This window comes from Panonychus citri, unplaced genomic scaffold (genome assembly GCF_014898815.1).
Source record: "Panonychus citri isolate SS breed McGregor unplaced genomic scaffold, ASM1489881v1 Contig00028, whole genome shotgun sequence".
Classification (NCBI taxonomy): domain Eukaryota; kingdom Metazoa; phylum Arthropoda; class Arachnida; order Trombidiformes; family Tetranychidae; genus Panonychus; species Panonychus citri.
In genome coordinates this window covers 2,955,275-2,982,503 of record NW_026515433.1, presented here as the reverse complement: position 1 = coordinate 2,982,503, position 27,229 = coordinate 2,955,275, and the positions used below count along the sequence as shown (strand labels likewise).

General features: G+C 29.8%; 4 protein-coding genes across 4 annotated transcripts; 2 read left to right on the top strand and 2 right to left on the bottom strand.

The window, feature by feature from the left end:
• Window positions 1-465: 465 nt before the first annotated feature.
• LOC128397310 (1-phosphatidylinositol 4,5-bisphosphate phosphodiesterase-like) lies at window positions 466-11,547 on the top strand. The gene is made up of 6 exons (XM_053358025.1): window positions 466-2,411; window positions 6,057-6,136; window positions 6,296-6,380; window positions 6,667-6,757; window positions 6,995-7,091; window positions 9,636-11,547. Exons 1-6 carry the CDS (start codon window positions 1,248-1,250, stop codon window positions 11,359-11,361), a joined length of 3,243 nt encoding a protein of 1,080 aa, XP_053214000.1. The 5' UTR covers window positions 466-1,247; the 3' UTR covers window positions 11,362-11,547.
• A 9,137-nt stretch (window positions 11,548-20,684) lies between these two features.
• Window positions 20,685-23,885, bottom strand: LOC128396835 (uncharacterized). Its single transcript, XM_053357461.1, has 2 exons — window positions 21,336-23,885; window positions 20,685-21,197 (listed from the first exon to the last, which is right to left on the bottom strand). The coding sequence occupies exon 1, from the start codon at window positions 23,554-23,556 to the stop codon at window positions 21,349-21,351; it is 2,208 nt and encodes a 735-aa protein (XP_053213436.1). The 5' UTR covers window positions 23,557-23,885; the 3' UTR covers window positions 20,685-21,197; window positions 21,336-21,348.
• On the bottom strand, window positions 20,719-21,228 carry LOC128397048 (uncharacterized). Its single transcript, XM_053357714.1, has one exon. It carries the CDS (start codon window positions 21,226-21,228, stop codon window positions 20,719-20,721), a length of 510 nt encoding a protein of 169 aa, XP_053213689.1.
• A 1,827-nt stretch (window positions 23,886-25,712) lies between the features above and the next one.
• On the top strand, window positions 25,713-26,630 carry LOC128397047 (uncharacterized). Its single transcript, XM_053357713.1, has one exon. It carries the CDS (start codon window positions 25,713-25,715, stop codon window positions 26,628-26,630), a length of 918 nt encoding a protein of 305 aa, XP_053213688.1.
• The last annotated feature ends 599 nt before the right edge of the window (window positions 26,631-27,229 follow it).

Here is a 27,229-nt window from a genome sequence, read left to right as displayed (position 1 = left end):
AATGAAGTAAAAGTAGAAGAGAATAGAATAAAATTGTTAGAATATTAGTTGACACTGGAATAGAAGGAAAAGTCTTAAAGAGAAAAGAACAATAAAAGTCAGATTATTCTAATTCTCAAGTAGAATGCGGAATTAAATTAAATGGTGATGACTGAAGATTAGAGGAAGAAATTAAAAGTTGGGAAGAAAAAAGAAGAAAAAATTAATATTAATTAGGAGAGAAAAGAAAATCATTGATTAAGATAAACAAGAGGTTAAATTGTCACATTGAGAGATAGAAGATGTCACCATGTCTCTGTTTTCTTTTCTCTCTTTCCCTCAATTTCTATGATTAATCGCATGGGGGCGTAGTTTGGATATTCGAATAAAAGTAAACATTAAAGAGAGAAGGCGAGAAAAGGAGACAGAGGAAAAGACAGAGGAAAATAATGGAAGAGGAAAAAAAGATTAAGAAGCGCAGGCTGAAAGCGATTGGAATGAAATGGAGGAGGAGGAAGAAGAGAAGAAGAAGCAGAAGAGAAAAGAGATGTGAGATACTCTCGAGTTAGAAAAGAAGAAAACCATGAGAAGGATCATGATGATGATGTGAGAAAATCCATTTGGAAGAAGAAGAAGAGAAAAGAGAGAAAAATGAAAACCTTTACCTTTTTATTACCTGTGACAAGTTAACCTCTTTTTCTCCATCACCCTAATCATCATCATCGTAATTAATATTATTCATTCTTTGGTGTTTTACTTTTTTCTCTCTGTTAATTTGTTATTTTCTTCATCTTTACTAACGGTTACCAAGAACAACTATTACACCAATATAACCATAAACCACCATCACCAGTGGAGGAGGAAAGTGAATCCATTGTATCCAAATAACAGTTACATTCTCAACAATAACAGTTCATCATCTGTGTGTTTTCTGGTTAAAACACAAATTCCCTCTTTTTCAATATTCTATTCTCTTTTTTTGTATCCAAATTCTATTCTCCTGTTGGGTTTTCTTCGTTTTCTTTCCCTTTCCCTTTCCTTTATTCCCTTTACCTTATTTTTTTTCTATTCTACTCTTACCTCATCTTGTCTCTTTTTTTTCTTCTTCCTTCTATTTTTCTTTCTCTCTCTCTCTCTGTGTGTGTTAACCCTTTTCTTCTTCTCTTCTGGTGTTTTCTCCTTTCCCTGGATTTTTCTTTACTTTCTTTCTGGTTTGTTCTTGTTTTCTATTTTGTTTGTGAGAGAGAAATTTTTATTCTATTGACCAAATGACCAAAGCCTTGGAGTTTGACTGGTCAAGACCAGTTCCTGAAGCCCTGACCAGTGGATGTTATTTTGATATGTGGGAAGAGGAAAAGGGTGAAATAGTTGTTGAAACTGGAGCCTTATTTCGTGTCGATGAGTATGGATTTTTTATCTACTGGAAATCAGAAGGTAAAGAGGGTCAAGCATTAGAATTGTGCCAAGTTAATGATATCAGGGAAGGTGGGGTTCCAAAAAATCCGTCTCTCCATTCCGAGTTGACCTCTCGAGTCTCCTCACAATACAATTTGGACCAGGTTAGTTTAACCATTTGCTCTGGAACCGATATGGTAAACATCAATTATACTCATGTTGTCACACCGGATCCAGAAACAGCATCAACCTGGAAATCAGGATTACGTTCAATTACAAATAACAATAAAGCCAATAATGTTTGCCCTCGAACCTGTTTACAAAAACATTGGATGAAATTAGGTTTTCTGGTTGATGTTAACTCAAAGATACCGGTACGATCGGTATCCAAAACCTTTGCCTCCGGTAAAACGGAAAAATATATTTACCAATGTATGAAAGAGGTTGGATTACCTCATGAAAAGAATGATTTTATCGAACCAAGTGAATGGACCTTTGACCGTTTCTACAAATTGTACCATAAAATATGTCCAAGAAACGATATCGAAGAACTATTCAATTCAATAACCCAAGGAAAAGCTGAACACATTAGTTTCCGTCAATTGGTTGATTTTCTTAACGATAAACAACGAGATCCACGATTAAATGAAATACTTTACCCTCTATACGATGAGAAACGTGCCCGTGAAATTATATCAACCTACGAACCCGATACAAACCTTTCGTCGGAGGGTAAAATATCCCAGGATGGCCTTATACGTTATTTAATGTCCGATGAAAATGCTCCCGTTTTCCTTGATCGTTTAGATTTTTACATGGACATGGATCAACCACTTGCTCATTATTATATCAATTCATCTCATAACACATACCTGACCGGTCGACAATTTGGTGGTAAATCGTCCGTTGAAATGTACCGACAGGTTCTATTAGCGGGCTGCCGTTGTATCGAACTCGATTGTTGGGATGGTAAAAGTGAAGATCAAGAACCAATAATTACCCACGGAAAAGCGATGTGCACAGATATCCTTTTTAAAGTAAGTAACGGAATCATTTTATCATCACAGATGAACAAGTTTATCCTCATCCTTATGATAATTTTCCGAGCCAAACAAACTAATCAATAGATTAATTTTAATTATCTCAACAACAAAAAGACAATTTCTCTTTCCAATAACTTGTTGGGTTTTTTTATCCCTTGTTTTAAATATTTCTTGTTGACAATTATGGTGTTAATCAATGTTATTACATTGTTAATACTTATTTAACCTTCTCTCTCACTATCAGTATCCCTCTCATCATTCATTAACTAATCTATCTAATCATTGAATCGTTTCTAATTACTCTTGTGTTGTTGTTATTTTTTTACTATCTTTTTTAAATTGTTTACTCATCTATTGCTTTTGTTTTACTCTAATCAGCTTCTCATTGATGATCACATGTACAGTTAATTGTCACTTAGTTTTTAATACTGATATTTGATTGTTTATTTATTGATACAATTAGATTAGATCTTAATTATTATTAATTTTTTTTCTATCCATTGTGTCTTATTAATAGTTAAAGTATTAGAAAAGTTAATTACTTTCTCTATGATTAATGTTCTCAAATATTGCTTGATTATTTCAATTCTCTCTCTCTCTCTCTCTCTCTCTCTCTCTCTCTCTCTCTCTCTCTCTAATAGTTTATATCAACTAATTAACTTTTCACTAAATCAATGTAAATTTGACGGTAGAGAGAAAGTGAATATCTTTCAATTAGCAAGTTGGAAAATCAACTTGATTCCATAGTTACTCTGCTAATCTAATTTAATTTTAATTTCACAAGTTGAATCTAATTAACTATTAGATTGATTTATTGTTTGCCTGAACCAATTAACTTTTATTTCAACTTTTTTTCTGATTCTCTATCATCCTAATCATTCAAGTTATACTATTATTAGTAAATTTTATCAGTAATTGTGGTGGTAACTTGTGTATATGTATATGTATATCTTGACAATTTATTAGTTAATTGTAATCATTTAGTCAATTTTCACTACATTTATATCATTAGTAATTTATCACTTGGACGTTATAATTTAATATTATATTATCACCTTTGTTGATTTGATTAATCACAATAAACTAAATGATAAATGTTAAATCAATGAATTGATGATGATTTAACCTTATTTCCTTGTCAATTTAGTTACCTGTCAAACCAAATTAAATTAATGATGTAAATGATGATGATGATGATTATCATCACCATCACAATGATTAACTAGACATTAACTTATGTTGTCAAAAAAGGGGAAAAAATTTATATACACTGATATCTATATCTTTTTTAATCATATTAATTTGATCAATACAATTGATGGTTATTGATCAATGTAAACAAACATGATAACTTTTCCAATCATTAACGTTTAATAGTTACACTATTAACCAATGTGAATCAAGTTCTGATTCATTGTAAAATGTTAATCACTCAGGTAAACTCAATCCTAAAACAATTAACTTAATCATTACTCAGTAGATTTAAGTTGTAATGTTAATCGCTTTTACAAGAAGAAACAAAAAAATAAAGGTGATTTCCTAATTTTCCTCTAACGTATCGTTATCCTTAATGATTATCACTAGCATTCATAATTACTACAGTGATTTGAGCCATTAATTTATCATGAATTTAATCAATAGATTATCCTAATAATGATAATTGTAACTAAACATTTATTATGATAACTGTCGCTGTGATTATAATGATGTTAATCTCTTTCCTATTTAGACATTAATCTTTTTTTTTACTTATTATTTTCATCTCTATCATCATCAATTTAACATTAACCATGGTGATGAAGAATGAAACTGAAAAAAATAAGACTTCATGATAACCTAACCCAAGACAAGAAGTAAAAAAACAGATAATTCATCTTAGAATCTGAAAACAAAGTTAATCTTGAGGTTTCTCTTCATTTCTCATCCTCAATCTTCCTCTTTACTTTCGTGATTATTTTCTATTATCATGATTATCATTCCTCATGATATTATTTATATATCTTATATTCTTCTGATATAATACACTTAATATACTGCATTTCCCATAGCTCATCAACATTTCAGGGAGAATCTAAAATTTAAAGTTTACATATAATTCTGTAGGTTTCTATCTCTTCCCTGTTTCAATTTGAATTACTCAGAACTTTTTTTTTCATTTATCTCTTTCTTTTAGTTTTAATTTTTATAACTTTTCTTATTTTGTCTTCATGTTTTCACCATTGAGCTTTTCACCCCTCATGATATTTTATATTCATATGAAATATTTTCTATTTTGTATTTCATATTTCTTGATTCTCATTAAAAATATCATCTCTCTCTCTCTCTCTCTCTCTCTCTCTCTCTCTCTCTTACTCTTGATTTTGATTCTGATTTTGAAACATTTTCCTTTCTGGTAACATAACTATGATTATCTTGATGTTACATGATATTTTCATTGTTAATGTTGATTTTGTTTGTGATGCTTATTTGTTGACTATTATTGTTATTATATTGTTGATATGTACTTGATGTGACCGTATTTTATGATGATGGTGATGAAGAGTTAACACAATAACAGAGTAGCAAAAATGATGAGGATGAAGGATGAAGGATGAGAATGATAATATTTACATAGACTTGTTCTGAATACATTTAATTTGAAATAATGATGATTCTCAATTAACATGATTGAATTTACATAAAATTGTACTTTTCAATGAGCGAAATGATAGTTAACCATGATGATGATTACAAGTAGCTTTACATGATAACAATAGGATAATTATTGTGTACTTAATTCGCTTTCTCGATTTGATCCTGATGATAATGGTCAATGAATACATATCACCGATTAATTTATGCTTATCATTTGATTCTGGTTTTCGAAACCATTACGAATCCATTGTTATGAAGTTTCCTCTTGTTTTTTTGCTTCTATTCTCCAAGAGACATTTTTTCTGGTTTACTGTCTCTTCTAGTGTCTTTTTTCTCTTTATAATATTACCGTTACTTTCCATTCTAATGGTAATAATAACACAATGAGAATTTAATATGATTCAGTCAGTTTCTGATAGAATTTTGATGATCGCTTCTGAATTTGATTCCATTTTCATCGTTCATTTGATTCTTCATTGAACCATCTTTTCTCAGATAACTTTCTTTTTTATTCTATTTTTGCTTCTTCTTTCAAGCTCTCTCTCTCTCTCTCTCTCTCTCTCTCTCTCTCTCTCTCTCTCTCTCAAACTTATCTTCTTCTCTGTTTCCTATCAAATTTTGTTTACATTAGGAAAAAACGGATAAACTGATCCATGACTCTGATCCTTTTCCCTGTCTCCTTTTACTTTATTTGAAACATTAACAGAATTATCAGGATCATCAGATCTGTTATAATAAACTCTCTTCATCCTTTACCTCTCTCTCTCTCTCCCATCACCACCTCCTCCTCCACATCCTTCAACATGCTATCATGGTATTTAGCTTGAAGGAGAATCGAGTGCTTAAAAAATGCTTAATTAATCCATCTTAATTAAAGGCTTCAGTTGTTTAATTTCGAGTTTGTTTTTCTTTATCAATCAAACCTTTTCTACTGTACCTTATTATCCTTATCTTCCTAAATTGTGTTCTCTTTTTACTTAATAATCTTCTTTTATCTTCTAATAGGATGTGATATATGCCATTCGTGACACTGCTTTCGTTACATCTGAATATCCTATTATACTTTCCTTTGAGAACCACTGTTCGTAAGTATTACATTCAAATTCTGCAAATTAATATGAACTGAATTTATTGGATAAACTATTAGGTTGTCAATAAATCACTTGGTTAACAGAATTAATTCTGATTCTGTATATTTTTTTCTCTCTCTCTCTCTCTATCTCTTTCATCCATGATGTTTACAGAAAAAAGCAACAATACAAATTAGCCAAATACTGTGATGAAATTCTGGGCGATCTCCTTCTTAAAGAGCCTTTACCGTCTTATCCTGTGAGTTTTTTTTTATTATTCTTTAACATTATTAATAAGATAATTAGTTGAATGTTGAAGAGGAAAATGTGATGAATTAAATTAAATAAATAACATGATGATGAACAATTAAGGATAAAACAAACATAATCCAATGGTTGATATAATTAATTTACTTTGTTCTTTCTCTTTATTTCTTTTATCTCTTTTTTCATGATTTTTCCACCATGAATTTTGTCAACAACAATTATGATCATCTCATATCAACATTTATCTATTCTCAATTGTACTTGATACTTTCCTCCAGCTTGACAATACTGTTCCTTTACCGACTCCCAATGATCTTAAGAGGAAAATTTTAATAAAAAATAAGCGACTTAAACCAGAGATGGAAAAAAGTAAGTTATCTGTTTTTATCAATTCTGTTTCCGGTCTCAGAAGTTTACACTCTGATTACTTCCTGTTTTAGCTACTTTCTTTTTTTCTTTTTTTTCTTTTCCTCCATTTATTCTATTATATCTAATAGATGAGTTGATTTCTTTAGATGATAATATTACATCTAAATGATCATCATCTCTTTTTCCTCGTTTATTAATGTTTTTATATCATTTTTTTTATATTATCGTCTTCTTTAGTTGAACTTGAATTATGGAAAAAAGGTCAATTACAAGCTGATGATGACGATGAACAAGAAGATCCAAATGCAGTTCCAAGTGAAGTGGATTTAGGTGAGTTTCTTTCATCTTATTTTCTTTATCTTCAACCATCATCCTCGAAACCATAATGATATTTAACTTCCAATATTGTTACCTTCTTAGTCGCTTCATTTAGCTTTGTAAAGATTCTGAATATCAGAATCTTGAGCTTGGCAACAAACTAGTTCATCATTCCTGGTATATAAAAAGGTTTCTTTCTTGAAGAGAGAATATGAAAAAACTGAATCATCAATCGATCAATTGAATAATGAATAGTTAATCTTGTTAATTTTTGATCATTTTCCCTCCCACTCCTCTCTCTCTCTCTCTCTCTCTTTCTTTCTTCATCCTCCTCTCATATAACAAATACAATACTTTTTTCACTACTGAACTACAATAGATGAAATCACTTCATGTATTTATTCATTTATCATCTTCTTCATGAACATGATGATGATTTTCAACTATTGTAACCATCAACAATCAAACATTGTTTATTAACTTGACTCTTACTCCCTGAATTCATTGTCTTCCTCTGTTTCGTGTCAACAATAATTTTTCGGTGTGTTTATGTATATTAACTTTCTCTCGGTGATTTTCATAGTAATCATGACGATAATATGATAATTTTAACCTTTTCTGGATGCACTTTTTTCTCCTCATCCAATTGTTTCTCCATCTTCTTTTACCATTTTATTTCATTATATTCACCATTCAGATTATGTTATCTTGTAATATAAATTGCAAGTAAGAGCATAATGTTGTTAATTATTAATTATATTATCATCATCATTATGAAAATCGTAGGAGTAAAATGAAGGAGGAAGGTGGAAGATTATGGAAGGTTAGAGAAAGGGAGAAATCTCCTGATTCCAATGAAAGGGATGAGAAAGAAAAAAAATCAGTTTTCCTGATTAATTTCATGGACTTTCTCTGTTGATTATAAACTCTCATTATGATTGGAGAATATGAACAATGAGAATATTATCAAATTAAAAAAAGCTCCACTTCCACTTCATTTATGTTTATCAATGTCTATGGTTTGAGAAAATAATAATACCTCCTTTTTCATCCTAGATATTCATTAGCAATTGAAATTTCCATGTAACCATCATTATCTGAATGAAATGAACTGAATTATCTCTTAGTAGATTTTTTCTACCAGTTTCCTTTACATTAATGGTAAGTTTATGTTACCATTATGTTTGTAAGTTTGTTGTTTCTTTTCACACCTTTGGGTTTTGTTTTTGTTGTTGTCTCTTGAACTTTGAAAAGTTCAGCTTTTCCCCCTGTATCTCTGAGTAGTTTTATGGTTCATAGGACACACCATGAAATCAGTATTGTCGAGGAAATTTTGTTGCTATTCTAATATTAATACTCTGTCTTTCTACAGGTTTAACTGTAAATTTGTTAAATCCTCACTAAGTTTAAAAGGTAAATCCAGTTTTCTAGCCTCATTCCCTGTCTCTCTCTCTCTCTCTCTCAATCTCATACTCACTTTCACTCTCTCTCTCTCTCTCTCCCTCGATGTGATTTATTCAATTTGATTTTTTGAAGTGGTTTCTTTTTCCCTCCCTGAAAGATGATGATATTTGTTCAATATTATCATTCGTATCACTATTGTGATTACTGTTATAGTATTTCATCATCTCAACAATTTATTAGGCTTCTTTTTTACTATATATTAATATACTTGCCATTTATTATGTTATCTTATCAGAAAATTCTGGTTTATAAATTATATCCATACATTATCATGTTAATATAAACATGATAACAGCTAACGTTTAATATTATTATAAGCTGATTATTATTATTGAAATGTTGAAAAACTGATGAAACTTGATGAATATTCAATTATCATTGATGATAATGATGATAACTATTTGTTATATAAATTGAAATCAATCGATAAAGTTTTTTTCCATCATGAATTTCATGCTATTTTCTTTTCTTCGTTACAAGAAACGGTCATTATTATTGGCTGTTGAATTCTCACAATTAATCAATAAATTGTTGATTATTTTTTTTTGTTGTTGACTTTTGATCGTAATTAAATTCTATTACAATTTCAATTGTTCTCATGATGTATAATTGTTTCATCTGCTTACATTTTATGTTACGATTTACAATTATCATCATGAATAATTGAATCTTTTGTTTATATTTTCTGCTTCTCCTTTCCTGAAATTACTGTTTGATGATTAATTTTTAATGATTAATTGAATTCCAACAATTTCCTCATTATTTCATGAATATAAACATTTATCAATAAACCGACTCTTCGAGTTCAGTTGATTGTAATCACTTTATATCTGCAGATTAAATTGAATCAGAATTTTTCTCTAATGTTTTACCCTTCAACTATTAACTTTCACCATCAGCCTGAGCTTTTAGCATAAGAATTCAATATGTAAGTCTCAATGATGAACTTTTTTCCCCAGACTAATGGTAACAATATATTATCCTTTTTTATGCTTTTGATTAATTGTTGGTAATCTCTGTCATTTTGGATAATTAATTAATTTCTTTTTCTTTTGTGTAATATTTGGATTATATATTGGTTAATTTAGATAAAAAGAAGTGCCTCCGAGCAATTAGCTCTACAAAATTATCAATACACTGGAGCAACAGTCCATGTCCATCCATATTTATCGTCGTTAGTTAATTACACGCAGCCCATTAAATTTCAAGGCTTCGAAACTGCCGAAGAATCAAATATCCATTATCATATGTCCTCTTTCGCGGAAACCGCTGCACTGGGTTATCTTAAATCTCAGGCCATTGAGTTTGTCAACTATAATAAGCGACAATTATCTCGAATCTATCCAAAGGGAACCCGTGCCGATTCATCCAATTATTTACCTCAAATCTTTTGGAACGCAGGCTGTCAAATGGTCGCCCTTAATTTTCAAACTTCCGATCTTCCCATGCAATTGAATCAGGGTAAATTTGAATACAATGGTGGCTGTGGCTACTTATTGAAACCCGATTTCATGAGGCGTAAAGATCGTACCTTTGATCCTTTCGCTGAATCTCCGGTAGATGGTGTTATTGCCGCTCAGTGTTCAGTTCGAGTTATCTCGGGCCAATTTTTATCCGATAAAAAGGTTGGAACTTATGTAGAGGTTGATATGTATGGTCTACCAACAGATACCATTCGAAAAGAGTTTCGAACTCGAATGGTACCAAATAATGGTCTGAATCCGGTCTACAATGAGGAGCCTTTTGTTTTCCGTAAAGTGGTTCTACCCGATCTTGCTGTGATACGAATAGGTGTTTATGATGAAAATGGTAAAATGTTAGGTCAACGGATACTGCCCATGGATGGCCTGCAGGCGGGTTATCGTCATATATCACTTCGAACCGAAGGTAACTTTCCAATGTCCTTGCCTATGTTGTTTATCTGTATTGAGCTTAAAATTTATGTTCCCGATGGACTTGGTGATCTAATGGATGCTTTGTCCGATCCTCGAGCCTTCCTTTCAGCCCAAGAGAAACGAATGGCCCAAATGAAGGCAATGGGCATCGAGGAGACGGACATTCAAACAACCCAAGCAGTGACCGTTTCGGACAAGAAGAGAGAGGAAAAAGAGAAAGCTGAAGAATTTCAAATGAAACCAATATCATTGGAAAATCTGAGAAATGATAAGATTTACCTGAAGATGGTTAAGAAACAAGATAAGATGATTGAAAGTTTACGCAAAAAGCATCACAAGGAAAAACAGGGTATCCAAAAGATTCAATGTTCCGCTGTGGATAAAATAGTTAAACAGAATGGTAAAAATAATCATGACCTAGCCAATGACCCTGTAATCAAAGACATGGTCATCGATCAAACCAAACAATGGTCCGAGATGGTTGAGAGACATCGTAAAGAAGAGTTAGAATTGATGAAAGAAAATAGGAAACAATTAGGTGATTGCCTGGAGAAATTGTTAGTTGCTGCTCAAACCAATCAGATGAAACAATTGGAGGTTAAATTTGAACGAGAAAACAAGGAGATGAAAACACGTCAGGCCAAAGTTTCCGTTGAAACGGCAAAAGAGGTTGCTCAAGATCGAACCCTTCGGAATAAAGCAGAAAGAGAAAGACGCTTGAGGGAGAAAAATTCCAACAATACGAAAAAGTTTATCGAAGAGCGTAAAAGTGCCGCCATGAGACAGAATAAGGAAAAAGAGAAGTTGAAAAAACTCCATGAGAAACAGTTGATTGATCTTTCAAAAGAGATGGAAAATGAGCTCGAAATGTACGATAACGTGGAGACAGAATCCAAGTTAGCATCGAAAATGGAATGTTTCATTTAAACAATTCAGAATCTCTCTCTCTCTCTCTCATCATCTCTTATCTTCATCATCTTCATGACTTATCATCTATACCATAATCATCACTGTTATAAAATTTGTTATCACATCTCACCTTTAATTTTTTCTTCTTCTCCTGTTAATCATGATGATAATTCACACAATTTATTAACACTTTAAATTCACTTATTGTTTTAGAGTTGAAACTTGATGAAAGTTAATTCACCAAATCTTGATTAGGATTAATTATCACACTCTTAACTCAAGACTAATCTTCCAACAGTTAATTGTTATATCAATAATTTACTATTAATCTTGAAATCATCTGATAATCATTAACATTGTTGAGCAATTATGTACAAATCTAAATTAATATACTATAACTTATAATGTTATTGATTGAGAAAAACAAAAAGTCAAACTGAAAAAGTATTAATCAAATGAATCCACTAAACAAATTAACACTGAACAATTAATTTATTATTGTTAATTACTCCAATATCTAATATATACACACATACACAAAGATATTAATATATTTTGAATGAGCTGAAAAAATTTACTTAAACAAAAATCAAATGAAATGATTAACAATTATAATAATAATCAAGATGATTTCATGATAATATTGTAAATTGTTTATATACAATTAACCTAATCACCTACTCCAAGTGATATGCAATTAAAAGCAAAGCTGATTAATTAGCAAACATTTAACCAATCACAATTTAACTAATATGAGACAACAAGATGAAAAAATGATAGATAATGTCAACAATTAATTGTCAAATTGTTGTTGTTATTGTTGAGCATTGAATTTAGCCTGAGGGTTAAATTGAAACAATCTCGATGACAACAATTTATTTAACTGATATTCATATTGGTAACAATTTAGATGAACAATTTGTTTACATTATTTATCATTTAATTAATCAGAAACCAGAGAAACAACAAAAATCAATCAACTCTTGGCAGTTTTTATCATCGTTACAATTAACAAATCAAACTGCCAATTAAAAATTCAAATAATAACAATTAAAAAAAAACCAAAGTGTACAAACTTTTAATTGATAATGTTGATTATCATTTGGATTATAACAATTAACTAAACACTTACAACAACAAGAAACTTTGATTAATGATAATTATGATATGTTATTAAGTTTATTTTCTTACAATCACAATTTAAAATGCTGTTGATTAAATTAAATCACTAATTAAACAATGGAAAAAAAATTAAGCCCTTTAACCAACACAATTTGATTGATTGTTGGAATTGAAAAATATTTGTGCATTAATTGTGATTAACTTTGATTGTTATTAAAAACAAAACAAAACATTGGTTAAACCTGTGAAATAATTAATTTAATTGTTACCCAAAGACAATCAAACCACCATTTTTATTGTTACAATTAAATTAATCGTATGCATTGATTATGATAACAATTAGGTAACAGCCTAAGGCGATAAATTTTTCAATGTTTACTGAATAATTTATTGTTTTTTTGTTTTCTATTCAATCATTTAATTTAGTTTAATTGCTCGAGGCAATTTTAATTGTCTCTTGATTTGTTACCATCACTGGATAAACAAGAAATTGAACAACAAACAACAAAAAAAAATCAACTAAATTGTTACGATTTAATCCAACTAATTGTTCAACAGATTAAGTGAAATTTAATCTAATTAAATTGATTCTTAATTTGTTTCCATTAATTGTTGATCATTCATCAATCAGCAACATCAATTATTAGTTTTATTGATTGTAAATTTTATTGAAAACAAATGATTATTAATCATGATTAACATATGATTTGTTGATTGTTTCCCTTAAATTGAAATTTAATTGTAACTAAATTAACTAATCACAAATGTACAACCTGTAATTATGAATATATATTATATTGAGCACTTAGCACAAAGCAAATGATTAACTAACAATTAACACAATCATAAATTAAATTTTTGTTACCTTCACACTTACACAATTAACTGAATACAATTGGCAAGAAAGTATTATAACAATTAATAAAAAAACGTTTCATTTATAAAACTAATTAACAGTTTAAACTTAATTATTAACTTAATTAATCTAATTGTTCCAAAGGAAATTAAATTAATTCAATTTCATCATTTCGATTAATCATTTATGAGTCAAAAAATTAATTCGATAAATTGTTTACCTGAAGTGGAAAATTTTACAAAAAAAAGATAATCAAAATTTCCCAATAAATTATATTAGGAGAGTAGTAATAAACTGCTGGCTTTGGCTCATTTCATGAGCCAAAGCTCAACAGTATCTTTATTCATTTAAAATTGGTTATACATTTTAATAATCATCTTCATTAAAATTTTAGTCAAAATATTTTTCAATATTTTTCATTCATTGAATGTTTACAAATTTTAAACAATGAAAAAATTTTCTAATTCTATTAACCAAGATTACGAATAAGACACAAAAATATACACGCTGTAGAATCATTTCCTTGATATTTCATGGATGAATGGCTGTATCCATTTGGTGCATTACGTTCTATAAATGTCAAAATCAAACCATCAGGCTGACGTCCAAATGAATCAAAATATAAAGCACGACCATAGTTATTGAAATGTACAGCAACCCAATGTGATCCTTCTTTATAGCTTTCATCTAAGTTTATTACATAAGCTTTAGGTTTTATGGTAAGATGTGGTAAACGATCAATTGGGTAAACACCACCAAACCATTTATATTTTTTCAAAGCATTGTTAATATCTATGCTCGTAAGCATTTTAGTAATCTATTGTTACTTGTCTATCTTTGTCTATCGTTATTAGATTATCATATTGTCCAAAAATAATGGCTTTGACAGACTTATCTAATGTTTTAGAAAATCTTATTTCTAATCTAACCTTTCCTCTTTTAATTAAAGATAATACACCAGTCTCTGCTCCTAAGTCACCACCTATATCGAAAGCAAATAGAACAGTACTTTTCAAATATTTTTCATAGTCTAATTTCATTTGAGGAACTCCATCATCTTGACCAAGAACACGGTATAGATCAACGAATTCTCTGACCGCATTATCTTGTTCAAAATTAGGTGTATATGGGATACTTGGATATAATACACCATCAATATTTAAACAGATATGATTAATATTGAAATGGTCAAATTTCCAAGGATCTTTTTGAATATCACCACTCAAACTTTTATCATCGACGAATCCAATGATGATCCGTTTTGGTAATTGTCAATGAAAATATTCTCAATTGTTACATTAGAAACTCCTTTGGAAATTGTTAATCCTTTTGTATCAGATCTAGTTACAAAATATTTAGCAAATGATTCTAAAGTTTTCGCAATTGAAACTTGGACATCAGGATATAGTTTAACCCGTCTCAATATCAGAGAAAAGGCGTTAATTTTAACAGAATAATTTGTATCAGTAATTGAAATTAAAGGAAAACTTGAGGTGCTTCTAGTGAACTTAAATATGATGGGTACACCATTCAATAGAAGTTTGTCTTGTGTACACATAGGCATTTAATCTAAAGTATAGTTCATAAGTTTTATTAGGTTGAACGTTTGTTTCCTATTGATAACACCTTTTTCGGCTTCACAAGGATGACGGTATAATAAATTTTCAAGATAAGCTTGATAATGATACATATTATTTGCTAAGGAAGTATTGACAGTTCCTAGAATAAGATCAACTTGTTCAAATAGCGCGTTACCAAAGTTATTCACAAGTTTAACTGTATTTTCTTTGTCCACTATTTGACCTTTATCATTCAAAATATTCAAATTAATATGAACCATTGTAGCACTTAAGTCAGTGAAATCTTCAGATGCAGGAATATTAAGCTCATAAGTCTTTCCGTTTTCTAAACTAGCAGCTGGTCTATAGTCAACTTCATAGTATGTATCAATGGCGACTTGGGTGGGCGGAACAACGAATATAGAAAGTTCACTTTTACTTGCAGGCATTGATGATTGATGTAGATACTCCATATTAGTCAAAAATATCTTTTTATTTACTTTTCTTTTCTTACTTCTTTTCTTATATGTTTTTACGTTTAACACCAGAGCCTTTTGCTCTATATAATCAGATGTTTTAGATAATGATTCTTTAGCAGCTTCCTTTAAACCTTGTTTAGCCCTATTAAAACTTGTTTGATATTTCTTTTCTTATCTAAGATATCTTGTCCCACATTTACTCCAGTTTTTAGTGCATGTTTACCAAACATTTTGAGAATCAGTATTCCAAATCTTCTGATTAAAGTACCAATACCATAACCTCTTTGATATGGAAAACCTCTATAGACACTGATATCAAAACCCTGAACCAGCTTGAGTTTTATAAAAGTGGTGAAATTAGAATCACAAGAACAATAAACTTTTCTTTGCATTTTATCTTTATTTCATTTCAATAGCTAATTAGTATTACAGTTTTTCTTATATAGTTTCAAACTCTTTTCAAATGTAAACCAATAAGAACTCGGCCTGATGCGAATTTTATTTGATTACCCATCTCATCAGTTAGTAAAAATTTATATCATCGATACGGTTAGTTCTTAGTGGATAATAAAATGGCTGAAATCTCTCATGAACAATTTCTGATTTATCACCTCGTTTTAATGGAAGAACTCTCAGAACACGTGCAGATTTATTTCAACAAAATGTTCAGCTACAATGTCTGAATGAATAAACATTAAATGAGAACGCAAATTAAGGTTGCAATTATTCACAGTGAAGGATTTAGCTCCATTGTTGAAAGATTGAAGCATTTGCAAATACGAATTAGAATCAAATCCTAGAGCAGAAATGAAATTTATATCTGGAAAATAGGAACAAATATATTTCCTTCATGCACTCCTGGAAAATGATTATTTACCATCATTATAGGAGATACCGGAACTGATTCTATATCAGTGGGTTTCTCAATATTTTACCCTTACTTTTACTGATAATAAGTTCGGATAATCGCAGTAAAGAATCTTCCCTGTTGTTCAACTCTAGATTTTCTTCTTCCAAAGATCTTTTAACTCGTTCTGTTTCATTCAGAATTTGTTCGATGTTTTAGTTTTATTCTCTAACTCGAATAGCAACTCGGTTTTTTCCTTTCAGTTCATTATTTTCAATTTTAATTGATCAAAGTATCATTATTAGCAATATTCATTTTGTTAAGATTATCTCTTTCTTCTTGTAGAATTATAAGCTTTAATTTCTTTGATCTCTTTGTCTCGTTGCTCTATCAATGTATTGAATTTAGTATTTAAAAGTGTAATATTATCATTACATTTGTTGAGCTCAGCAACCTTACTAGATATTACATCTATTGATTGATTATTTTCCATCTCATAGTTTTTTTGACTCTCATTCTGGACTTTTTTAAGCTCAGTTATTTGTTTGTTCAAATTTTCAATTTCTTCTTCGTATTTTCTCTTCATTTTCTCTTTTATTGTTTCTGCTAAAACGCTTCGTGTTGTCTCTTATTTTCCTCAAGCTTAAGTATATTTTCTGTCTTTCTTCTGAATCATTGATATGTTTTCTGAAAATTCCATATCTCTTTCATGTTTAGCTATTTGAATATTAAGATTGTGATTGAGTTCTTTTCTAATCTAATCTCTTTCCGTATATTTTCGATAGTTTCTTCATGACGTTGAATGTGACCTCTTAATGTTTGAATGGTATTGTCTTTGAGTCTTGTGATACTTTCGATTTCTGAATTTTTCTCATTATTGAATGAAGCTTTTTTCCCGATTTGATCTTGTAAATCATGAACTTGTTGAACAAATTGCTTGAGTGATGCTTGTAATTTATCGATTTGCTGTTGTTGTTCAATAGTCTGTTTTTCATACTTGTCCATTTCATTGTATAAACTTTGTAAATCGATTTTATCTTTGAATTTTTCTCTCAAAGTTTTGAAAATATTTCTTCTTTCGTTGTCTGACAATTCTCTAAGTTTTTTAGCATCCCATTCAGCTACGAAGGTGTTAATATCTACATTTGGTTGAGTTTCAGGTGACCAAATAGTTTCAAATGTATTAACAGAAGATTGATTTTGCAAATTTTCAGAATTCGTTTCTGAGTTACTTTTTTCATTAGGCTCGTTTACATTGGATTTATTATCACCAATCTGTTTATTATCAAGAGTTTGCTCAACTGATCTTTTACTTCGTTTATTGCTTGTATTATCGTTATATAAATCGAGGAGAGCTCTATTTATTTTCTCGATAATTTTATGTGTATCGTCTGTTTCCTCTAAATCGATATCGGTTATCATTTTTCCAGTAACAGAATTGTTAGATAGCAGTTGAACTTCTAGTTTAAATGACGATGGTCTAACATCAACAGGATAAAATATTTCTTGTACCCCAACTACCCAGTCACCATCTAACTTCAATGAATATGGTAGTTTATTCGAGAATTTACTAAGGGTATTTTCTGGAAAATGGTCCAGTGAATCATTAGAAACCACTTCTACAAAATGTTCTTCAGATTGATTCCACATCTTTAACCCAGCTGTTAAATTTATCAGGGTATCCAATCCACTTCACAAAATATTCTTTTTTCTTAGTTTTAGAGTTTATCCTCGTCTTTAATACTTTAACTTGTAATAGATCAGGCTCGTTAGCATGTAATAACTGAGAATGATAAAAAATTGATGTTATCGGTTCACCTTCGTAGTCAGAAAGTCGATAAATATATCCTTGTGGAGATTTTTTCACTTTTACAACTTTGAATATTTCTTCAGTAAATGTACTTGTAGCACCTTTTTCAAATTTTTCTTTATCACGAGATATGCGAACTGTATCACCAATTGAATAGGGTTTTCTTCTATCTTTGAATTTAGGATGAGACTTTCTTATATTAGCTAAAACATTTGAACGATTACTTTCATTGACTTCAGATGGCGTCATCTGTATTATTCGGTGGTAGGAATGATTATATGCATCGATTATATTTTCAAGGACATCTATATATCTATGCGTATTTTGATAATATAAATATCTATATAATCTATTGCGTAATGTTCTGTTAAATCTTTCAACTATTGCGCATTTAATCTCACCGTCAGTTGCGTAAAAAAAATTTATGTTAAAACTTTTGAAGAATTTTTTAACTGGTTCATTTTTAAACTCCTTCCCTTGATCACTTTGAATTTTTTGAGGTACACGCCCTTTGGATAAAATATCTTCAAATGCTTTGATGATATCAGTTGATTTTTTTGTTTTCAAAGCTCTGGCCCAAACAAAACGACTGAAACAATCGATAACATTTAGAATGTATTTGAAACCACTATTTTCTCTTGATATCCATGACATATCCATTAAATCGATTTGCCATTGTTCATCAATATTTGTTACGATAATTGGTAGTCTAGGGTACGGTTTTCTTACTTCCTTGAACAGATTATATGCGTTTTGTTTTTAACCAAGATTTTACAGTCTCAAATGAAATGTCAGGATTTATTTTTTCGCTTCTCTGTAGAGTCTATTAATACCTCCTAATGAGCCAGGATTTTTTACTGTGAAGTAGATATTTTTGAGAGTCCTTTCCATGTTTGTTGAATATTACTTTGTAAATTCTTTTTTGCAAGGTAACTGCTATTATCAATCTTTTTCATTAAATCAGGATATGATTGCAGTGCATCTAGAACTCGTAGCACTCCACGAGGTGTTGGAATTTTAGTCAAATCAGATTTTTTAAACATAAATAGGAAAGGTAAAACTTTACTCAACTTAGAGTTATGCATAGGCGTTCCATCGTTTCTAAGTATGTTATCGTCCTGAACCAGACCTGGTATCTTTCTTATAGCTTCTTCGATTTCAGCTAAATTTAGTGAGGTTTTATTTAACAGCGTATTTTCTGTCGAATCGTATTGTGTCGATGTTGATGGTAAAATACTCTCATACTTATCATCTGATACATCAAAATCTTGTTGTCTGACCGATGGTGTTGATGTGGCTACTGGTTTAAAACTTTTAACTGGTGATGTAATACTTTCATTAAAATTATCATTTTCATCTTCATAAACTACAGGTTTTTTAAGATATTGATTTGGTAACTTATGTTGAATATCATGGTTTTGATGAAATCGCTTATTTGATCTCTGATTTCTCCATCTTGTTCAAGTTTCTTTTCACGATTCTCTAATGATCTATGAACAATTTGATTTATCAATCTAACTTTCATTTCGTCAGCTAAATTCGCATTTAATATTGGTTTTATGTCTGATGCATTATCTGGTAGACATTTTTTATTATATTCTCGTTCTGAAATAAGAACCATTTTAGTCAAAGTGTTCATTTTATAAATTTACGTGCTACAATATCAGCAAGAAGCGATATTGCAGGAATTAAAAGAGCTGGAAGAGCACCACCATGTTGTATGATTATCTTTTTTTTATTTTTTAAAGAAGAACTTTTTCCTAATTTTCTAAGAACTTTCTTATATGGTTTAAGTCTTCTTTTCTGATTCGCTTTGAGGGGAATGTTTCCTTTCAAGATATTTTTACTAATATCACTTATTGTTGAATATATTTTACACGGACATTTATCTAGTATTTGTTTTCTCTTCTTATCAGTCTTTACTTTACTTAATTTTTTAAGCACAGGGTAAAAAGAAATCGCACTTTGAACAGTCATTTTCAAATGATATAATAAATGATTTTAAGATTAAATCTTATATAATCTATATTTGATAAGCAGTAACAAATTTTTTCTCACCAAGAACATCAGTGAGCAAGCGAACTTCATCTGGTGTTTGTGTTTTAGTATCAATGAAAAGATAAGAATAAGGCTTTAAAGTTGCATCTTCAAAGATGTTTCGAAATTTCCGTATTGCGGAAGGAAACATTTGTCTTGCAATGTTAGTTGCAATCGATCTATCTCTGGGGTTTTTGAATAAAACAAAATAATTACAATTTAATGAAATATTGCGGCTTTCAGACCCTTTAACAAAAAAGTTTTGTACAATAAGAATCACTGAACAGTTTTTATGATGACTTTTTTTTGTGAATAATTCAGAGACAATTTTTGAATTTGAAGATTCATTCATTAAGTCATCTATTATAAACAACTCTGGCTGAGCACCATCTAAACTTGTTAATATGTTTTCAGATAATCCAGAAATGAAATTAACATTATTAAGATGATTAAATATTTCCTGATATTCACTATAAAAATAAGTTATTCCGCAGGCATAGGATATGAAAATCGAGAAACATTTTCAAGAAATTTCTTTACCCATAACGTTTTACCAGATCCTGACGGACCAGCAATAATCATTGTAAAAGGGTGTTTCAAATAAATATCATATAATTTCATTTTAGTTTGTTTAAAATACTTTTATTAATTTTTAATTTTTTTTCTTATACAGTTGTATTTTCTAGCGCTTTTTCTTTTTCAAAGCAAAAACGTTTACAAAAAAGATCTAATGATTTATTTAGCTGTGAATAACTTTTCGCTCCAGTTATTACTAAAGAGCCTTTATGGAAATAATTGAATGCTGTACCATTTTCTTTCCACATTATAGCAGGAAATAACTCAGGCTCATATGAAACTTTCAGATCACTTTTGAATATTTCTGAAGCTTTTATTATTTTATCAAATTTTATAACCGCACAAGATCCTGATATTTTTTCAAATATTGCTTCTGGGTAGATATTGTTGATAAAGGTTCCCGCGTCCCTGATAGTTTTAAATCCTGTCGCAATAATTTTTCCAGATCCGAAAACAAGAAGTCTCTTTTTACCATCTCTTATGATATCAGCATTAAATTTTTTTTTTTTACCGGATTTTCCCTCAATTTTAACAGGATGATGCAGATTCCAAACAGAGGCGATATTTACTATTTTAAGAGATGGATAAATTTGTTGCATTATAAGTTAGAAAATAAGGTGAATAAGTAGAATAAATTATTATTATGATTAAAGTTATTATTAATAATGTTGCTGAAATAAGACCGTTCATGGTTATGATCACTTACCTAGTTTTTACCGTCATTTATTGGATTCACGGTGAATTGCATGATGTCCAAATGCATATGTTGTAACGCCATCTGGTTTCAAATAACGTTTATCATCGAAGGGATTCAAGGCTAGTTTGTTGCTTTGAATAGATGATATATCATGTTGTTGACTACGAATGTATCGCATGTCGAAGAAGAATAGTTTATGATCAAAAAGTGATTCTTTATAATCATCAAGAGTGATTTTGTCTTTTAACACACTCCTCTGTACCCCTTTGGCTGTTTTTTTGATATTGTCTTCTGAAATAATTCCATATACTTTAGGCTTAAGTGCAATAAACTCTAGAATATGTTTACCATTCATTTCGTCTTTTAGATATCCGAGTTTTTTTTTATTACATTCATTGTATAAATTGGAAATATGATTTTTTGGATAGTCACAAAAGTCGAATATGCATTTTAAATCCATAAAATCAACATGAACATTGTCGGTTTTTATATGATATATGAAACTATCGGTATCGGTGTATAAAAGAGATATTTTATCACGATATTTTGGTTTGAATATATCATAGTGAAGTTGATACATATGGAGCTTAGAAAAATCTAAGACCGAAAAACCTATGTATATTGGTTTATTCAACAAGCATTTTGTTCTATGTAGCTTGAAAAGGGCTTTATTTTCATCAAGAATGTAGAAACGTTGGCACATAGGACGGCGTAGTTGTTTCATAACACCATTTTTATTAAGTTCTAAACGAACATCTGAATGTTTTCTGACATCTTCAATAGATTTTCCGTATATTGCATTAACCATGAGTTTCCAAAAGTTTTTTTCAAAAGGAGAAGAACATTGCATTCTCATTTTTGTACAAAGAACAATATAATCTTTAAGCCAGGGTTTTTGTTTGAAACAAATGATTCGGTGAATCTTTGTAACTACTAAACCTTTTTTAACATAATAATTTAAATTTTTATAGTGTACAACATATTTGGACTTTTTTAGAAAAGATGGAATCAACTTTTCACATACTGTTCGTTTCCTACCGGTTGAAATTAAAATTTCATGTTGAGTTTCACTCAACAAATTATCGTCAATTTTTGTTTTGTCGGGAGCGAGCGGGTAGTCATTATGATCATCGTGTAGAAATGATGGATATGTTATATCAACTTCAAAAACTGTTCCTTCCTCACTTTCATGGGTTATAGTCTCTGTGACGAATCTATGATAATAATGTTTAAAATTTTCTTCTTTAACAAAACGAAAATCTGAATAAGGCATACTCTGTTGCAATGCGAAACCGTATAAATTGTTAACATCTAGGTATGTAATATAACTATTTTCTTGTGATTTATCATAATCAGGATAATTTGGTATATTCGCTTTAGTAAATCTGGTCATTGCTGAAGAAATACCTCCTCGAATACCCTTTTCAAACATCATTATCATGTCTAAATCTGTTAGTAAATCAATTTCGACATCTGTCTTTTTTAAAGCAGCTGACCAAGTAAGACCAGGCGAAGAAAAAAAATGTAATGGATCTAACTGAAATTGGTTTACACTGATTGATCTGAAATTTTCAAAAACAGCTGCTAATAGAACTACATCGATTTTCTGATAAATGTCTTGAAATTGTCCGATGTTAACTACATCAAAATGTTGCCAAAGATCACACATATTTTGATAAATTTTTGGATCGAGATTTTCGAATTTTAACTTATTATAAAACGCTGATATAGGTGGTAGTGATGTTTCATTGAATCGATCAAAGCTGTCTAAATAGTCATACGGTAATCGAGCTTTCTTGCAGACAAAATTTAGATCTTTGACGTTGAATAATTGTAAAAGATATGAATTTTTTAAATCATCATTCAAGTATCCTGCAAGCTCATCTAGAGAACTAGCAAGAAAAGCATAACTATCAAGAAAACAAATATTATCAAGTTTGAATGATATATACTTTTCCATATTTTGTGGAATAATCTTAACTTTAGTAAACATTTCTTTCTCTATTGCTTTTAAGATTATGTGTGAATCAAAGTTTTTCAAGTTGTGAAATACTACTGGTATGTAATTTGGGGTAGCCATCTTCAGATTACATGGAGAATGAGCTGCCCCTCTATACTTTCCAGTAAAATGATCATGATCCCTTACTTTAACTTCTCCTTTAATTATTTCTTTGTTGCAAATATGACAAACATCGGTAATTTCAAAGTTTTTAGTATCTTCTTCACTCATATAGAAATCTCTTTCTCTTTCAGCAATTAAACTTAATAACGTCTTAACATCACTGATTAATGTCTTCAAGAAATGATATCCGCACTTTTCTCCTCGATAAGATCGATAGTTTGTTATTTCATTTTTATAATTTACTATAACATAACCAAAGCCTGAAGGCTTATGTTCTTGATATTCAAAAGTTTGTCGATTCAAATCTGAATTTTTAGGACAACAAAGAGTTTCAAAATCTGCATATATGACATAAGGAAAAAATGATTGCTTATCAAAAGAGTCAAATTTCAGTTTGCTTCCTATTTCAGGTAATAATATTCTTTGAGATTTGAATTGATAACAAGTTTGTTCATGTTTTAGTAAACTTAGTGATGATGGAAATCCATTCAAACAACTATCACAGAAATGATGATATCGTGAGTTTTTTTCACCTATAAACCGGTTGAAATTTCTTATTGGATAATAATGTTCATTGAATAACAATAAATGTACTTTTTTTGAACGTGTTATATTACTAACATATAGAGGTATCGGGATTGTCTTGCCCCAGTCATATGTTAATGTGTAAATATTAACTGTTACATCATTTTTGCGTTCAAAATATTTGACTTTTGCAAACTTACGAAGTTTCGAAACCCAGTGAAGTCATATTTGGAAACATATAGGGTATAATTTTAATTCTGTTTCCATTTTCTTCACGGGGTGTAAACAAGCAAGAACACTCCACATAAAACAATCTTTTTAACATCTAGTTGTAAGAAACAACGTTTTGCTATAAAAGATTGAGGAAGCTTCTGTTGTGAACATCCTCCTGTAATGGTTGATATTTACCAATCCTCAACTCAATCATTTTACCGAAAGCAAATTCCATCCACTGCCTTTATTTGTAAAGGAATCAAAGTCAATTAAAATTTCCATTGAACTTGTGTCAATAAAATCATTAAATAATTTAATTGTTGTCAGAGGTTTCAAGCTTGAATTAAACATGGATTCTATCCAAACAGTTTCATTGTTTTCTAATCTGTAAAAACAACACAATAAACCAATTTGAGCTTTGATAGCTTTAAATTGTATTAAACATTGCTCAAAAATCAATTTAATGTTTCTTTCTTCTTTTTGGAGAATTGTTTCAATATCAAATGACTTTTTCTCAACTTTTTTCATAAAAACATTCAACGTTTTATTGAAAGCATGTTTCTGTAATACATAACTTGATGGTAAATCAAAGTTCAAATTTATACGATCGAATGTTTGCTGGCTTTTACATATTTGTTCATGAAATAATAAGTTACTAGCTTTTTTGTAAATTTTGCGACAAAACTTACATCTTTTAGTAAATATATCCATTTTAATATATATATATATATATATACATATATATATCTATATGTATATTAAAATGGATATATTATTTATCTTTTCTTCAATGATTATTAACTGCAATGAGAACTCATCTGGTTAATACATTCATTCGAATGAAAAGTTAGAATGAAACTGTTCATAAGATGTCTTTGCTTTTATACTTTTTGATCGTCTCACTAAGTGATAAAGTTTAATTGCGAAAAAATTCTGGAAGATGGAAGATTATTTTCAAGGTAAAATAGAGCAATAAAATTCGAATAGACATAAGGAAATAAAGTAAGGGAAATAAAATAATAATGTGAATAAAATAGTAAATGGAATAAGGAAATTAAATAAATGGTTCTAAATAAGGAAATGAAATAAAGAAAAGAAAATTAAATATTAAATAAGGTAATGAAATGAGGTAAAAATAAGGTATAAAATGAAATAAAAATAAGGTAATAAAATGAGGAAAAATAAGATAATAAAATGATGGAAAAAATAAGGTAATATAATGAGGAAAAATAAGGTAATAAAATGATGGAAAAATAAGGTAATATAATGAGGAAAAATAAGGTAATAAAATGAAGTAAAAAATAGGATTAAAAAAATAAGATAAAGAATAAGGAAAATCAAAAAAAGGAAATAAATGTTTTATAACTCAAGAATTTAAATTAAAAAATAGAGATTATCTGTCAGTCATTTTATCTTCGGTAGAAAAAATAAAAAAATATCAAGATCAGGGAGGTATAAAAGAATGATTCAAAAAGGTTTTTAAATCACTGTTATTAAAATTCTTATTACAATCAGTTGAACCGAAAATGTTTCTTTCTTCTCCACCTTCATCTTCTAGTCAAAATTTAAAGTGTGAAAAAAGTCCTATACGTTACATAAAGTTCAGTTCCTTGGCCATTTTACCGCAAAAAGGAAGTTATGGAGCAGCTGGATTCGATCTTTTCTCTGCTGAGTGTATGACGATTCCACCTGGACAAAGACGTTTAGTTTCAACAGACATTGGCATTGATTTCACCACGAATTTAGACTATTTTGGACGTTTAGCTGCACGATCGAACTTAGCCATACTAGGGATCGACGTTGGTGCTGGTATAATCGATTCGGATTATCAAGGTATTATTAAAGTCTTGATTATTAATAACTCTGCTTTGCCTTTTACAATTAAGTTAGCAGATCGTTTTGCGCAAATTATATTTTGTAAAATATGGCCGTGTCTGGGATTGAAAGAATACGACAAAAGCTATGACGAACTCAACACCATTTTCCCTATTGAACTCGAAAATGATACCGACGAAAAAAGCATCTTGGTATCACGAAAGGCTAGATACATTAAGCTACCTGAGTTGGCTAGTAAAAACGCTGCTTCTTATAATCTTTTCGCACCAAAAGATATAATTTTAGAACCTTCAATTCGTACTATAGTTTGGACTGGAATAAGCTTTGACTTTAGACCAAATGCTTATGGATTTATCACAGGAAGACGATCGTTTACAATTGATGGAATTGATACGTCAGAAAATGTTGTGGAAAATAGTTTATTCAAAGAGCTGAAATTACATCTGACTAACACGACTAAGACGCCTGTTTTGATAAGTGCTGGTGAGAGGATAGCTAGAGTCACATTTTGCGAAGTATATAATGCTTATGAGCTTTCTTCTTGTGATCTATTTTTGCTGAAAACTGGAAGAGGAACCGCAGGATTTGGTTCAACTGGAATAAATTAAAATTTTGGATAGTTTCGAAGGATAAATTAGTTTGTTCTGATTTAAACTAAATATATAAAAATAGATTTAGACAATAACTTTGATTAATTAAAAAAAAATAACATTAGATTTTAAAATATTAATAATATCTACATCTTATATGACATTTATTGTAAAACTCTATTTGTGTTATGATAACAATAAATTTTTCGACAAGAAATATTCTTAACTAAGACTATGCATAATACTTCAAAATTCATACATTTATTCTTTTTTAATCGGGACAATCTTGATATCCGAACACAAGGCATTAAAATCATCAACAATGAATTTGAAATCTTCAAATGGTTCATCCATATTTGACTCGTTGTAATGCGTAATGAAGATTTCGAATAAACGAGCAGCTGAAACAAGAAGACCAGTGACCTTTTTACCATCAATGTTACGACTGGCCTCACATCGAACTTTCAAATATTCCAGCATTGCTTCGTAAGTGTTACTCTTTTTCAATAAAAATTCCTTAACAGAGGCTGGAGCAGGACGTGACATTTTTTGATTTATTTTCCAACGATTTATCATGAATTTATTGAAATAATCATTCAGTTTTTTAGGGTTGGATC